Source organism: Halyomorpha halys, unplaced genomic scaffold, assembly GCF_000696795.3.
Source record: "Halyomorpha halys isolate HHAL.00 unplaced genomic scaffold, Hhal_1.1 Scaffold493.1, whole genome shotgun sequence".
NCBI classification, from domain to species: Eukaryota; Metazoa; Arthropoda; class Insecta; order Hemiptera; family Pentatomidae; genus Halyomorpha; species Halyomorpha halys.
Window position 1 is genome coordinate 285,462 of NW_027111379.1, and position 13,484 is coordinate 298,945.

The following is a 13,484-nucleotide window of genomic DNA, read 5'->3' on the forward strand; positions in this document are numbered from 1 at the left end:
ACTGCTAAAGTTAATTAAAAGACTTGAAACAATGTATATCTGCAAATATGTATATGAATCGATAAAATTTAAAAAAAAAAAAAAAAACTTTAAGCAAGAGTTAATTATTGAATTAACAACAAAGTTTGAGAAAATTATTTAATTAATTAAAACACGGAGAGAACAAATATTCATCTGTTGGCAGTTCTAAAACAAGGCAAACTGAAAGCAAACGTGTGGCTGTAGCACAAATGTCCTTTGATTTGTGGCCAAAAACCGACACTGATCGGCCGCAAATTCAAGCCAATTTGTACCAGCCAATCCGAATAAACCACCATCACGCTTGCGCATGTACAAATTTTCCATTGTTTGGCAAACGTGTAGAGGTCCGGACAATCTAAAAATTTTATGCATTTTACATCTCTATCACGGAACTCCTTCACTCGGGATGCCGACATCAATTTATCCTTCATTTGCACTTTTCACGCATCCACAGCGTACAAATATCATAAAATATTAATAATTATCATTTCAGAACTGAATTTATTGGACATTTATTTTGTGAAAATATTATACCTAAATATATAACTCTTGTTCCTAAATATGTTCGAGTATTAGTAAAGTGTGCATTGCAAATTTTTACTTCATGAATTTATTTTGTCAAATTATTGAGAACATATACTTAATTTGAAATTATATATTAAAATAAATTAAAAAAAAAAAAAAGCTACGTTATTCAAATATAAATTTCAAAATCTTTTCATTATTGAACTGCTTGTATACTTGTTCTTTGGATACAAATATTTATAAAACAGTATAAGATTCTCAATAATAAAAATATTATGTTCACATTAAAGAATAGTTTTAGTGCGTTAATTTTTTATTATATTTGTTATTCATTCTTAAAAGTTTATGCTAAAAACAAAATAAGACGTCCCTTAAGGTGTGAGTCTTCTGAAAATAAAAAAAATCTTAATACCAATTAAAAATAAAAAATCATTGTTCTAAAGACTTTTAGAAAGAATTCTTGAAGTTTAAAAAGATATATAAGTATCCTACAAAATGATGATTGAAAAAAAAAAAAAAAAGGGACAGTGCAGTCTTAGGGAAAATAGAGTACTGACCGTGAACCTTACCGGGTTTCCCTGACAAGTAACGTTTGCACGACTAATGGTTATCCAAATGTTGCTAATTACCTTCTGTCAACTGGTGTTTGACAGCATTTTGCAGGATATAAATTATTGTCTTCTTCTAAATATGCTGTCGTTGTCAGTTTTCGAAGAATATGTATGTAAATCCAATAAATAGTTTTCCGAAGAAGTAACATTGTTTTTGGCTAAAGGAAAGGTAATAAAGCCAATGGTTCCTCGAAAAATAAGAAATTCGAGAGGAATTATATGCAGAATATTATGAATCATTATTTGAAGTAGCAAAATAATCAATTGATGGTAAGATTCATAAATATATATGCAATGTTTAGATTTTCGGGAAAAGTTTAATATAATTTTTGACAGAATCTTATAATTATTAAGTTATCAATTTCTTGGGGATTTCAGAATATCATTTATAATGATTTAGCAACACTTAAAAAATTGCGTATGATTTCTAAATCTACGAAACTGGCCTCCAAAATCTTCTGTTTATAATTCTATTTTGTAGAATTAATTTGTTTAAAGGTATTTATATAATTTATACAATTTATTGTATTTGCAGGCATTAATAGCATACATTTGATTTAAACTAGTAAAAAAATGTAAAACAAAAATTAAGTCTATTTTTGTATTTTATAAGGTTTGTTGTTAGCCTAATTCCTCGATCAAAAATTGAATCATTGTTTTTAGCAAATTTATAATATAATAAAAGAGTTCAATGGAAAAATTATCAGAATTACCTGTTATACTATTTGTTCTGCTCAATAAAATAAAGTATCCTACATCTATCTCTTTCATAGAATTCAGTTTCTTTGTAATACTAAAAACCCTGTTCATTTTGTAAATAAACGAATATTTGTATAGAAAAATTCCACTAAATTCTAATATTTTTTTTTAATCTTTATTTATTGCTATTTATAACTGTACATTATAATACATTTAGTAAATCTGATCTAAGTTAAATTGGAGTATTACAGGCGTGTAGAGAAACTACCCATTGGTAGCACTCTAATACTAATAATTTTAATTTTAAAAAAATAGTTTTTACCCTCTTCTTTTCAACTATGCAACCTATAAAGATATATATATTACTTTAAAGGAAATAAATAGGAAACTCGCTAACCTTAGAGTAAAGGTATATGATTGTGCCTACAATGATACCTTTTCACACTATTGTCAATGTTTAAAATTAAAAAAGTTCTGAAATGCGAAAATTTTATTTTTTTTATCTAGATATTTTTATTGTCTGAGTTTATGTTTTGAAGAATACAATTCCTATACTTGGATAGTTTTTACAGTTTGTCATTTAATAAAAGAAAGATGAAACCAGTAAAAACTATTATTTTCAAAAGTAATTATTCTTGTAAAAGTTGTAATAAAAAATGAATCTTTTATATATTGCTTGTATTATTGTTGTCATTTAAAGATGTAAAGTGAATTATTCACCGAATTCAGTCCACCGTATCTGACAAGCTGTCGTGCGGGAAGGAACGCGATAATTCAAGGCGCTGTCCATCATTATGCAAGCAGTTCCGTCACGAAGTACAAGCACAAATAAATTCTGATGACCAAATTAGATGAGGTATATTTCGAATCAAAGTATCGATATTATATTTTTTTCTTTTAAAAATAGCAAACACTATAACAGATTTTATTTTAATTATTAATGTAAGTTAGTAATCAACAAAGTTGTTTAACTATAACTTAAAAGAGTCACAGTTTTAATATATAATTATTCCTTATTTTTCAATTTTTCAATTCTTAAATAGAGGAATATCCATGTTCAAAAAAATTAGCTTTTTAATACACTTGTATGTCGTAAAAAAAAATAAACAAACCAAGGAAAATTAATTTATTCTTAATACATATCAGTAAGTTTAAAGTTGTTATTTAAATTAATGAATATTAAAGTATAGTTTAATGTTACCTTTTATCGAAATACAATATGTCATAAGTCGGCCTAAATACATAATTAACATTAATCTGAATTTTATTTTATTCAACTTAAGCTATAAATTAAACACAGCTTTATAATTAATAATTTAATTTATTTTTAAAAATGTTTAATGATAACAGTAAGGTTTAAAAATATTTAAATTAAACTGCTCTGTTTGAGCGACACTGTCCAAACTTCTCAACTTAAAGACAGCGATATTTTTCTATAATTACATTAGATATTTTATAATAAGTTCAATGATACTTATTAGTCAAATAATAAGTAAAATCACCATATTGAGCTGACCATATCAAATGTAAGTTATCGAAAATATCACAAGTTCATTGATCAAGATTCGAATCGCGAAGGAAAAAAATAGTTGTTTTCACCGTTCCGACAGGTTATGCTAATATATAAAACTAGTTGAATACTTTTTCTTAAGACGGGATATTGTGTCATTAATTAATTTTTCGTATGGAGCTTATAATAGCTATCTTCAGTAAATTTTATAATAAATTTAAAAGAGTATTAAAAATTACTTAAAATTTAGAGGAAACAGAATAATCTGAAAATATAAATGTTCAAAAAATTTGATTAGTATTATAGTTTAAATTCGATCTTAATCACGTATCGTTAGACGATTATTTATTTTCTTTAACCTGGTGTCCCTCAGTGCTGGACAATTGGTCTATTTTTGTACTATGTATATTTAGAAATGTTTTGTTTCGATGTAGTTCTCAAAACTTTTAATAAATAAATTAATAAACAATAAGCATTTTTCATAGATATTTATTTTTTCTACTATATTTTTAAGAGGATGGTTAATCAACCGAATTTGTATATCAACCTCTTTTTATTCTTAAACACGATTTTATCATTTCACAATTAATAAAAATATCTTCATATTATATCATTGGTGAAATATAAAATAACAACGAGGTTTGGCTACTAAGTCGGATATTAGTTGGTAACATTAGCCAGGAAGGTAAATTTATTTGTGTATAAAAATTGTATTTATTTATTAAATAAATAAATTAAAAGTTATATAATACGTTTGCGAGAAATGAACATTATCTTGTCAAGACCTTCCGCAAGGTGTCTTGAGATAAATAATGGAAAGATATTGAAGGGTACCTATATTTGATATAATACGTTACATAGATTTAATTTGAATTATAATTTAATACAATTTGATCTTTCTCAAGTAATTAAGCAAGAGGAAGTTTGGTAATTTGTCCACAAAAAACACACACACACAAGGTTTTCGATATTTTACTTTATTAACATATTAGTGTTCTTGTATAAATAAAACTGGTTTTAAAAAAATGTCGTTTTGTCTTACTTATCGTTCCTTCCTCCATTAAGAACTTCTTTGTCTCTTAAACTACAAAGGCACGTATGAGTTAGGTAGTTAAACTTCAAGTGTAGGTTTAAGTTAGATTAGCAACATTAAAATACGAAGAGTTTCAAGAGTAACTCCTGGAATTAAGTTGTGGGCAGTCAAGAAAGTTATTTTTGTAACAATAACTTGAAACTTGGATCATTTATATCCGGGATAAAAAAACATTTGTTTTTCCACTTGTTTTGTTAAGTCATGTCATACGTATTTTATCTCAACTGTAATAAGGTATTAATAAATAATTTAAAAAAATTATTTTTAAGATAATTATTATGAGAAGAAGTTAATAAATTCTTAATTATTAAATTTGATTATTTTAAATTTAAAGAACTGAATTTTTGTGGAGGAGGACTCCATAACCATATATTCAATTAAAATTTAATAGGGTTATAGAACAGAGTTTCATAGTTGTTAGAAAAGACGATTGAAAAAATAATTAGTGAAAATTATACAAAAATGTAAAATTTAAAAAACATTACTTCTATTTTGGAAATAATTTAATATTATTTTACGTTTTCTAAAATTTATATTCAATTTTTAGGGAATTATATCTAAAACCCCATATTTTTGTTGAGCAAATTACTTTTCGGTTAAACAATTATTTGCTTTTTAGATTTTTTTTATATCGTTATTAATCTAGCAGATGGTACCGCTCTTGTGACAAGAAAATTTTGTCCTAGAAATAAAATATAATCTGAAAAATGAAAATTAATTTCATTTTAATAGAGATCTAAGGAATTTATAGGTTTTTATTCACTTGTAAACAAGAAAAGAGGCAATTTATATATTTAAATTTTCTTTTTTATCTACTTTGTGCCTGATTCATACAGAATTTGAATCTTCATACTGAAATTATCAACGTTTTGAATATAAAATTTTGTAAAATACGGGCTAATGTTTTTTACTGAATTCATCAACACGAGAGCTGTAAGTGAAGAGTGGACACGTCACACATCATTTGCTATTGATGTTACTGCTTTGTTTTTAAAGATTTTTATTATTTTTAAATTTTAATGTCAATTAGTATTTATAAGTACCCTTTTATACTTGTTTCAACTTTTTAATTCATACTCAATTAGAATTAGGCTTTTGAATAACGCTTTAGAAAAAAAAAATAGAAATCCTTTCCGTAGCACTTTTGAGTTTTGAATAAATCACGTTAGTATTGAAGGAAAAATATCATGAACCTAGGAATGATTCTTTTTATTTTAATTTTATATGTTTTCAAAAATTCAAAGGCTTTTGTGAAAATGGAAAATGAATTTTCAGTAAATTTAAGTAGGTTAAGAATCAACTGTTGTTTGTCATTTTTATTATTCAATTTTAACACTAATAATTATATTGAAATTACTTATTTTATCTTTTTAATTTATATTGAAATTTAAGCTTAATTTTTTTTTTGTCCTAAATCCCAAAAAATAAATGTTATTTAAGTTCTTTAGAACCGAAAGCCTTATGACTTAGTATGGTGAGGTTCAGGGTTTTGAATCTCAAGTCCCATAAGTAATGAATTTTTCTTTTGTATTGAAAAGGAATAAATGAATAATACTTACGTTCTAAATATACAAATAGTTTATTTTTTTTTAACAAAAGTTTGGTTTCCAAGAAGAGAGTTAGTTAATATTTTTTTTTTTAATTCTTCAACTTTCTTTTTTTTTTATTCATTATTTGTTATAATTCATGTACTATAATTTAACCTTCAGATTATTTAAAATTATTTTGGGACGAAATTCCAATTTCGAGAAAAATATTGTATTATTGAGAACGATTCTTTATAACAATTATTTTTTTAAAAAACAGAAAAACCATTATTTAGAACCTATACTTAATATGTTTGTGAGAATTGGAATTTTGAATTCCAAAATTTCTTTTTTTTTTTTTCAAGCACCAAGTTTATATTGGTGATATACAAAATTTATATCAGCACATGAACATAATTTTTTGTAAAAGATGAGCAATTTTTTTTTTTTAATTTATCACCACCAAAACCATCCGCGAAGAATAATCACATCTCCCTGAGGATGTTCTTGCACTTCTTCTCCTGCAGAAGATTCCTGTGCCGACGAAAATTACCAAGAGAGGACTGAGGACACATGCAGCCAACTCTGCCCTTGATACATAGATAGAGACACAGATAAAACAATAACAGATATTGATATCACTTGCCCGACGAGGTTGTTGAAGGCGGCGCTGAGGAAGGCGACAGCACTCCCTAGGGTTGGCGGACCGTTCCTCATCCCGGCACTGTTCGCGACCCCCGGCACATCACGACTGTACTGTGCTTCCAGCCCGGGCCCGCTGGTGGGGGTTCGTCCGTTCTCTCCCCCGGGTTCTTTTCCTATCTGTCCTTTACGGAAACCACACTTTTCCAGTGTAACAATTTATTTATAATTATTAAAATGTTTGAACAAAAAAACAACAACTAAATTTATGATCTGCGATTATAATCAGGAATTCAATTTCTAATATTGCATTTTAATTTTGATTTCTTACTATATTAAATTCATCAAAATATGTTTTTAAATGCATTTATTGTCAAGTATACAAAATAAAATTTGGCTGATTGGTAAATAAATAAATAATAAGTAATAATAATAAATAAATAAGTTCACAGCTTCATAAATATTTCTAATGATTAGCTGTTTTGAAACTACATGCAAACAAAATATTTCATTGTATAAAAATGAAGGGTTAAAAAAAAAAATAGAAAAAGCTGAAGGTTGTCATAAATTGAGAGTGAGTTGATTTTTCTGAGAAATTTAAAAAAAAAAAAAAAACAGGTGCAAAGAAAAAAATAAAATAAAGTGGGGGATTCAAAATCTCAATTCTCACGATTATTTTAAGTATTGGTTCTGAGTAGAGGTTTTTCTGTTCCTTTTATTATTTTTATAAATCATAGTTCTTAATTATCCAATCTTTTTCTGATATCGGAATTTACTCTAAAAATAATTTTAGATAATCTCAAGGTTCAAATTCAGGAAGGATTAAAAGCAAAAAGTAGATAAAACATAATATTAAAACTCATCTTGGCAAGCTAGTCAATAAAAAATAATCCTTTTTTGTTTATAAAAAATATATATATATATTTCCAACGTTTCACGATACTAAATATATTTTTTATCAAAGTTAAATCATCCTTCTAAATAACATTTATTGAGTTGAACAAGTAAAATTAATATATTAATATTAACCTCTTCTTGGCAAACAGTGAATAAAAGCAATACTTATTTTTCTATTTTTTGTTTTTAAAAAATTAAGTAAATATTTGTATATTTAGAACGTTTATATCATTCATTAATTGTATTTTATTTTGTTTTCATAACCATAAGGTTTATAAATACGAAAAAGAACAAAAAAAGGAGATGTTCGAGGAAGATGATATTGCTTCAATTGATTAAAAAATAAACTCTCTAAAAATCATTTTTCATTAAAAAGCAACGATGGTCAATAAATCTTTGTTTTAATGGTTATAAATGTAATTTTTACATTTCCGTCGATTTCATTTCATGGTATATTACATGTACAAAGTTTGAGTTGATCAGCTGTTGAATAACCAACAACAAATTTAATTATTATTTTTAATTAATAAAAAAGGGATTGTTTGCAATTTTCAAATGAATGATTTGTTATTGTGACTACAAATAAAAGTACGTTAATCACTGTCTTAAATAATTTTGTTTATTTTGAGATTCACTTCAGTACGTTATGGAAAGGAAGAAGATATTTTATTATTAACTGAGTACATTTTCTTCCTATAGTATGCCAACTTACATGTTAACAGGCTATGTTAGTATTCATTATGGGAGTGCTAATGATTTTCGATGGACGGGTAGAAGAAAAGAACACTACAGATAAAGAACATCTGTGGAAATCAGCATCTTCTTCCCTAAGAGATGAAAAATAGGAAGACATCATTCATGCCACCTTTGTTCAAGGAGAAATCCTCTCAAATAAATAAATAAAAAAAAGAAAATAGCAATTAATCTCTCTCCTAATGACACACTTAAAGGAAGCTAGCTGGAAGCAAAATAATCCAGGCTGAAGGAGACGAAGATACTATGTTAGAGAAATATAGTATTATTATTTACATATTAATATAACATAAATTATCCTATTATTATTAAAATTCAGTATGAATTAATAGAAATATAGTATTTTTCATCAATTAATAAAATGATTTAATTTTCTGTTTATAAAGGAATATTCATCCGTATAGCTAGAGACCTGATTTTCGTGTAATTACATTTGTTTTTTTTAAATTCACTTATTTGCATATGGTACATAGAAGGGAAAGTATTGCAATCGTGAAATAATTCAAGTATCCAGAAGTGCCACTTAATATAATCGATTTTACATTAGTTTTGGATTTTCTCAAAATAAACTCTAATTATTTTGACTCGGTAAAACAATGTATAGTTAAGAGGTCTTTATTATCAATTATATCTTATCCTCACTGAAATAGCTTGAATGTTGACTTTTCAAAATGACTTCCTTTAAATTCAACTCATTTCTTTTTTTTATTTTAAATTGATTTTGCATTGGCAATTCCTCATTTCGGTGAAAAATTGCACCGTATAATTTAAAAAACCACCCCTCTGAAGAAATAAGTAATTTAATACATACATATAGGTAGGTGGTATATGTATATCTGGTAGTCTGTAATTCTTTCGATTACCTTGTGGCTGTAGGTCCCATGGTAGCCTTACATTCACTTATCTGACTTTTCAAACAGACAACTAGGTTGGTCGATGTACGACTTGTCACAATCTCACAAGAGCAGATCATAACAGAAAAAAGGCAATCCCTCCCCGCCGGACCTGCCCCGGTAAGAACCTTGGTAAGCGACGGACCTAAACTTTTGAAATATTCGCTTAAAACGGGAAGGGGAGACTGTAACATAGTTAAATCGAGCAATATTTAAAAAGCGCCTGAAATTGAAAAACAGAAGAAATAAATACAAGAGTTGAAATCAGAAAATGCTGAGACCATTCCATCACTTTCGATCGCATTCATGCGCACACAGCTTCTTAATTTTTTGTTAAACTGTTGTATTCTTGGCAAAAACAAAGTTGATCTTTGTTATTTTCACCTCGAGAGACATTAAAATGCGAATTTTTTATAATGATTGAAAGTTATGTGAAATCAGATTACATACAGATACACTGGTAGGTTTGCCACTATTTAATTTCTTCATTATCTGACTTTTCAAACAAACAACTATAACGAGTAGATTGTTTGATGTACGACTTGTCACAATTTAACAAGAGGAGATCATCACAAAAAAAAGGCAATCCTTATTATTATTCCGTCTCACTTTATAGTGTTAGTGAAAATTTTATAATTGAGTTTTCAGTTACTTCTTTTTTTGTGGGGATTTAGATTTTGAAATGACTTAGATTCGAACAAGGTTAGACTCGTTTTGCATGTATTGATATTATTGATTAAACAATAAAGTTGATTTATGAATTATTTCGGTGTTTTATACACAATTTCAAACTTTTGGGGTTTTTAATGCACGATTTTGAGTTTTTTCTAGCACAAAATCCTTTCTTCAGTGATGACATTAATTTATACATAATTGCAGTAATGTTCATAATAATGACGGTCCTTATATGAAAATGTTCAAAAACCCAAAACCGCATGTTGAAGATAAAATAATCTTCGTAAAGCGAATTGAAGCCTTTACATGGCCTAACTACAATTTTCTGTTCACCTAAAATTTTTGATATAGTCAGATTCGTTTCTGTTCCATAAACTTTATGTTTAGATTAAAATATATCATATTTTATAGAAAAAATACGATGTTTATCCCTGCAACGAAATTCTTAATTTTTATTAAAAACTCATTTTCGATTTTAACAAACGTATATAAATTCCCAAAAACAAGTGCTGAAAAAAAAGTACTTCTGAACAGAATCAATTCTGATGATAACAAAATTAATGAACACAATTTAAATAAGGAATTAATAACTGGTTATAATAAAGACTTTTAGACCTATGAAAATAAGAACAAGTTGAGAGAGATTAGTTAGAATCTCCCAGAATCCTGATTTCTATTAATGGAGGGCAAGTTCCACTTGGAGTTCCCCACGCTTAGCATAAATATTTTATATAAGTACCGCTATATTTATAATGTTGAATATTTTTTCTTCCTTCCTCCCTTCCTACACATGAGTGTTATCATACACACTCACCACAGACACTCCTGTCGGATGGGTTTATCAGAACCAACATTCAGACGGGAAAACCCCAGGCTTGGATAGCGATTCGAACATGGTACCAATTCAGGAAGCCTTCCTGGAATTAGATGTCAGAAGGATAGCCAGTGACTACTTCAAGGACAGGACCTTTATATGCTCATCAGAGTACGGACAGAAGGGGATGAAGATACGGAGTGCCTCAGGACTCTGTTCTAGGTATACCAGAGGGTGCAATAACAGCAGGACTTGCTGATTTCAACATAGCAGTGATTGAGATGAAGTAAAAAGAAGATGTGACCTTATGGGCTAATCAGATAATTTCTCTAATCTGTAAATGACTAGCAGTCGTGTGGCTGCTACTTTTCATTTTCATTTTTACTTTACATTCTCCTGACAAACGCCAACATAGAAAAACCCAGACATAGACCTAGGTTTTTTATATCGAGCGTTGTAAAATTCATTCTGTTCTACACACCTACTCGAACCAACAGACCTCGATGGTATCGGCCACCTATCTTGTAATAATGAGAAGACATGATGCCACTCTTGACAGTAACATGTATCGTATCACTAATAAGACTATTATTTTATATTTATTACACTTTAATTTTCTGGTAATTAAAAATATAATTTAGAAGGGAAATTATGACTATATTGAAAGTTAAAATTTGTTTTAAAAAATTCAGGGAAGAGTCATATTGAAACCGATGAAAGATGGACACTTTATCTAAATCAAAACCCCCAAAAAGAATATTTTCTTTCAGAACTAGTTTTCTTTTCTTGAGTTTCAGCCATTGAACCCTTTGGTATTTTTCTCGGTATTATTTTCATTTCTATTCGTGTGGTAATTGTTTATGATATAGTGATTTAATAAACGGAAAGTTCTTTAGATACAAGGAACTGTGACAGTAAAAGAATGACATTTTCGAAAAACACAAAACATTTTTTTAACCAACTAACATACATCCTAAATATATTATTATTATTTCATTAATTTATTTTTTCATAACTCATTGATGATAAAATATTTCGTTTTGAAACAACTATAGTGACATATCAGTAACAGGTATACAAGGAGCCGGGTCTGAATCCAGTCGTGGCAGATAATCATTTTCTGTTTTACTGTAGTCGTCCCCATGGTCTTGGGAGTCCTTTGGGGTCCAACCACCCTTATGAAGTGGGTACTCTTAATTAAGTAATAATCTGGCAATCGACCGTGATTCTGATCAAATCACCTCCTTGCACAGCCGTTGGCGTTACAGATTTAATTTTTTTTTAAGTTTTAATTTATATATATTATGTCCCTTTAAATAAATTACTAAGAGTACATATGGATATCCCCTAATATACATTGCCTATTAGTGTGGAATGTATTATTTTAATAAAGTTTTTCAAAAATTTGATAAAAGAAATTTGGTTTGGCTGCTATTTGCCTGCAAGATAAAGGTGAATGAAACATATGAAGCAATTCGCAACATCTCATTTACATTCTCAGTACCCCTTGCACAAACATTTTGAATTATTAGATTTAAAAATGTTCTCGGCAATCCATCAGTAACAGCCCTCATGATCAATCCGAATGGCAATCTTAGTTGTAATATCAGTCGGAATAATAACGAGTGACTATGAATTAAATATACTTGGAGATAAAGCATCAGGAAGTTGACCGATGAATGTATTACACATGTGCAGGTAACTATTGCAATAACAAATATGGAGATGATGAAGAGAAGAGAAACTATCGAATAAACAATACACTATCGACAATGAATAACATGGAAGCACTGTCGGCTGACTGGTAGTACCTTTGTTTCCTGCTAGCACACTCCCTCAGAACTTTCTCCTGGCGTTGGTGATTGGTAATGATATCATATGTTTGGTAACGACCACCTCATATCTTATCCAATCAAAAATATTTATACTAAATAGTTTCCTATATTTCCTCAGCAATAGAGTTACAGATACATAAACAATAAGTTTTATTTTCATTTTAATTAAAAGTAATAATGTAGGACAGTCATGTGATGATGAAATGCTTCGAGATTTTTTAAATAATTTAATTAAATGGATAAAATAACTGCGATATAAACTATATAAAGCTAGATTGGCTAATGCTGTTTTCTACGACATCAATACTTACAAAAATGAAATGAAATGAAATTTTACTCAAGGACATCTAGTCACCTAAGAATAATTTTAATGAACATTTAAGTGCTAATGGTCTGGTATGAAATCGTTTAATTACTAAGTAAGAACAAAATTAGTATAATATATAATAATTTAAAAAAAAAAAAATTGAAAAGAGTAAAATTTTCACTCTGCAGCGAGTTGAACCAGCGAGACCATTTAGAACAGATTATCGATTGTTGGAAGGACTCAGTAAAAATCTACTCAGGACTGTTGCTGTATAAAAGAGGATAATTTATGAAAAACCTATTTCCCGTTCAGGAGAAAAATGCCTTGCCCCAGTCGATGGCATTATGGGATCTGTGGTCTTTGCTAAGGTTCCAAACCAACTTTAACAAGGAACTTTCTACCGACAAAACATATGAAAGGCTCTTTTATGAAACTTTTTAAAGAATTATTTTTCCCTAATGCTTTATTCTTTTTTATCTGTTCTTTTTTATTTCGGAGTTTTATTTATTTTAACATATAATTAAGATTGTCTTGGTCAAAGATGAAAGTTTCCAAGTTTTGAACTATTTGTATACAGCAGGAGGTTCTTAGATAAGAACGACTTAATCGAGAAATTAACGAAAAAATTAATCCATTCTAAAACGACATTTGCAAGCTGAGGAACTAATACTGTGTTAAGAATG

General features: G+C 28.2%; 1 protein-coding gene across 2 annotated transcripts in view; it reads right to left on the reverse strand.

Annotated features, from left to right (window-relative positions):
- The window catches only part of dsb (debris buster), a 409,190-nt gene that overhangs the window by 249,130 nt on the left and 146,576 nt on the right, over window positions 1–13,484 (reverse strand). The window contains exon 1 of one of the 2 annotated variants that reach the window (XM_014425043.3): window positions 6,632–6,763. The exons of the other annotated variant lie outside the window; for it this stretch is intronic. Coding sequence (XP_014280529.1) covers window positions 6,632–6,702 — 71 coding nt within the window. The 5' untranslated portion in view covers window positions 6,703–6,763. Of the gene's footprint in view, window positions 1–6,631; window positions 6,764–13,484 lie in introns of those variants that run through there. 2 annotated transcript variants of the gene reach the window in all.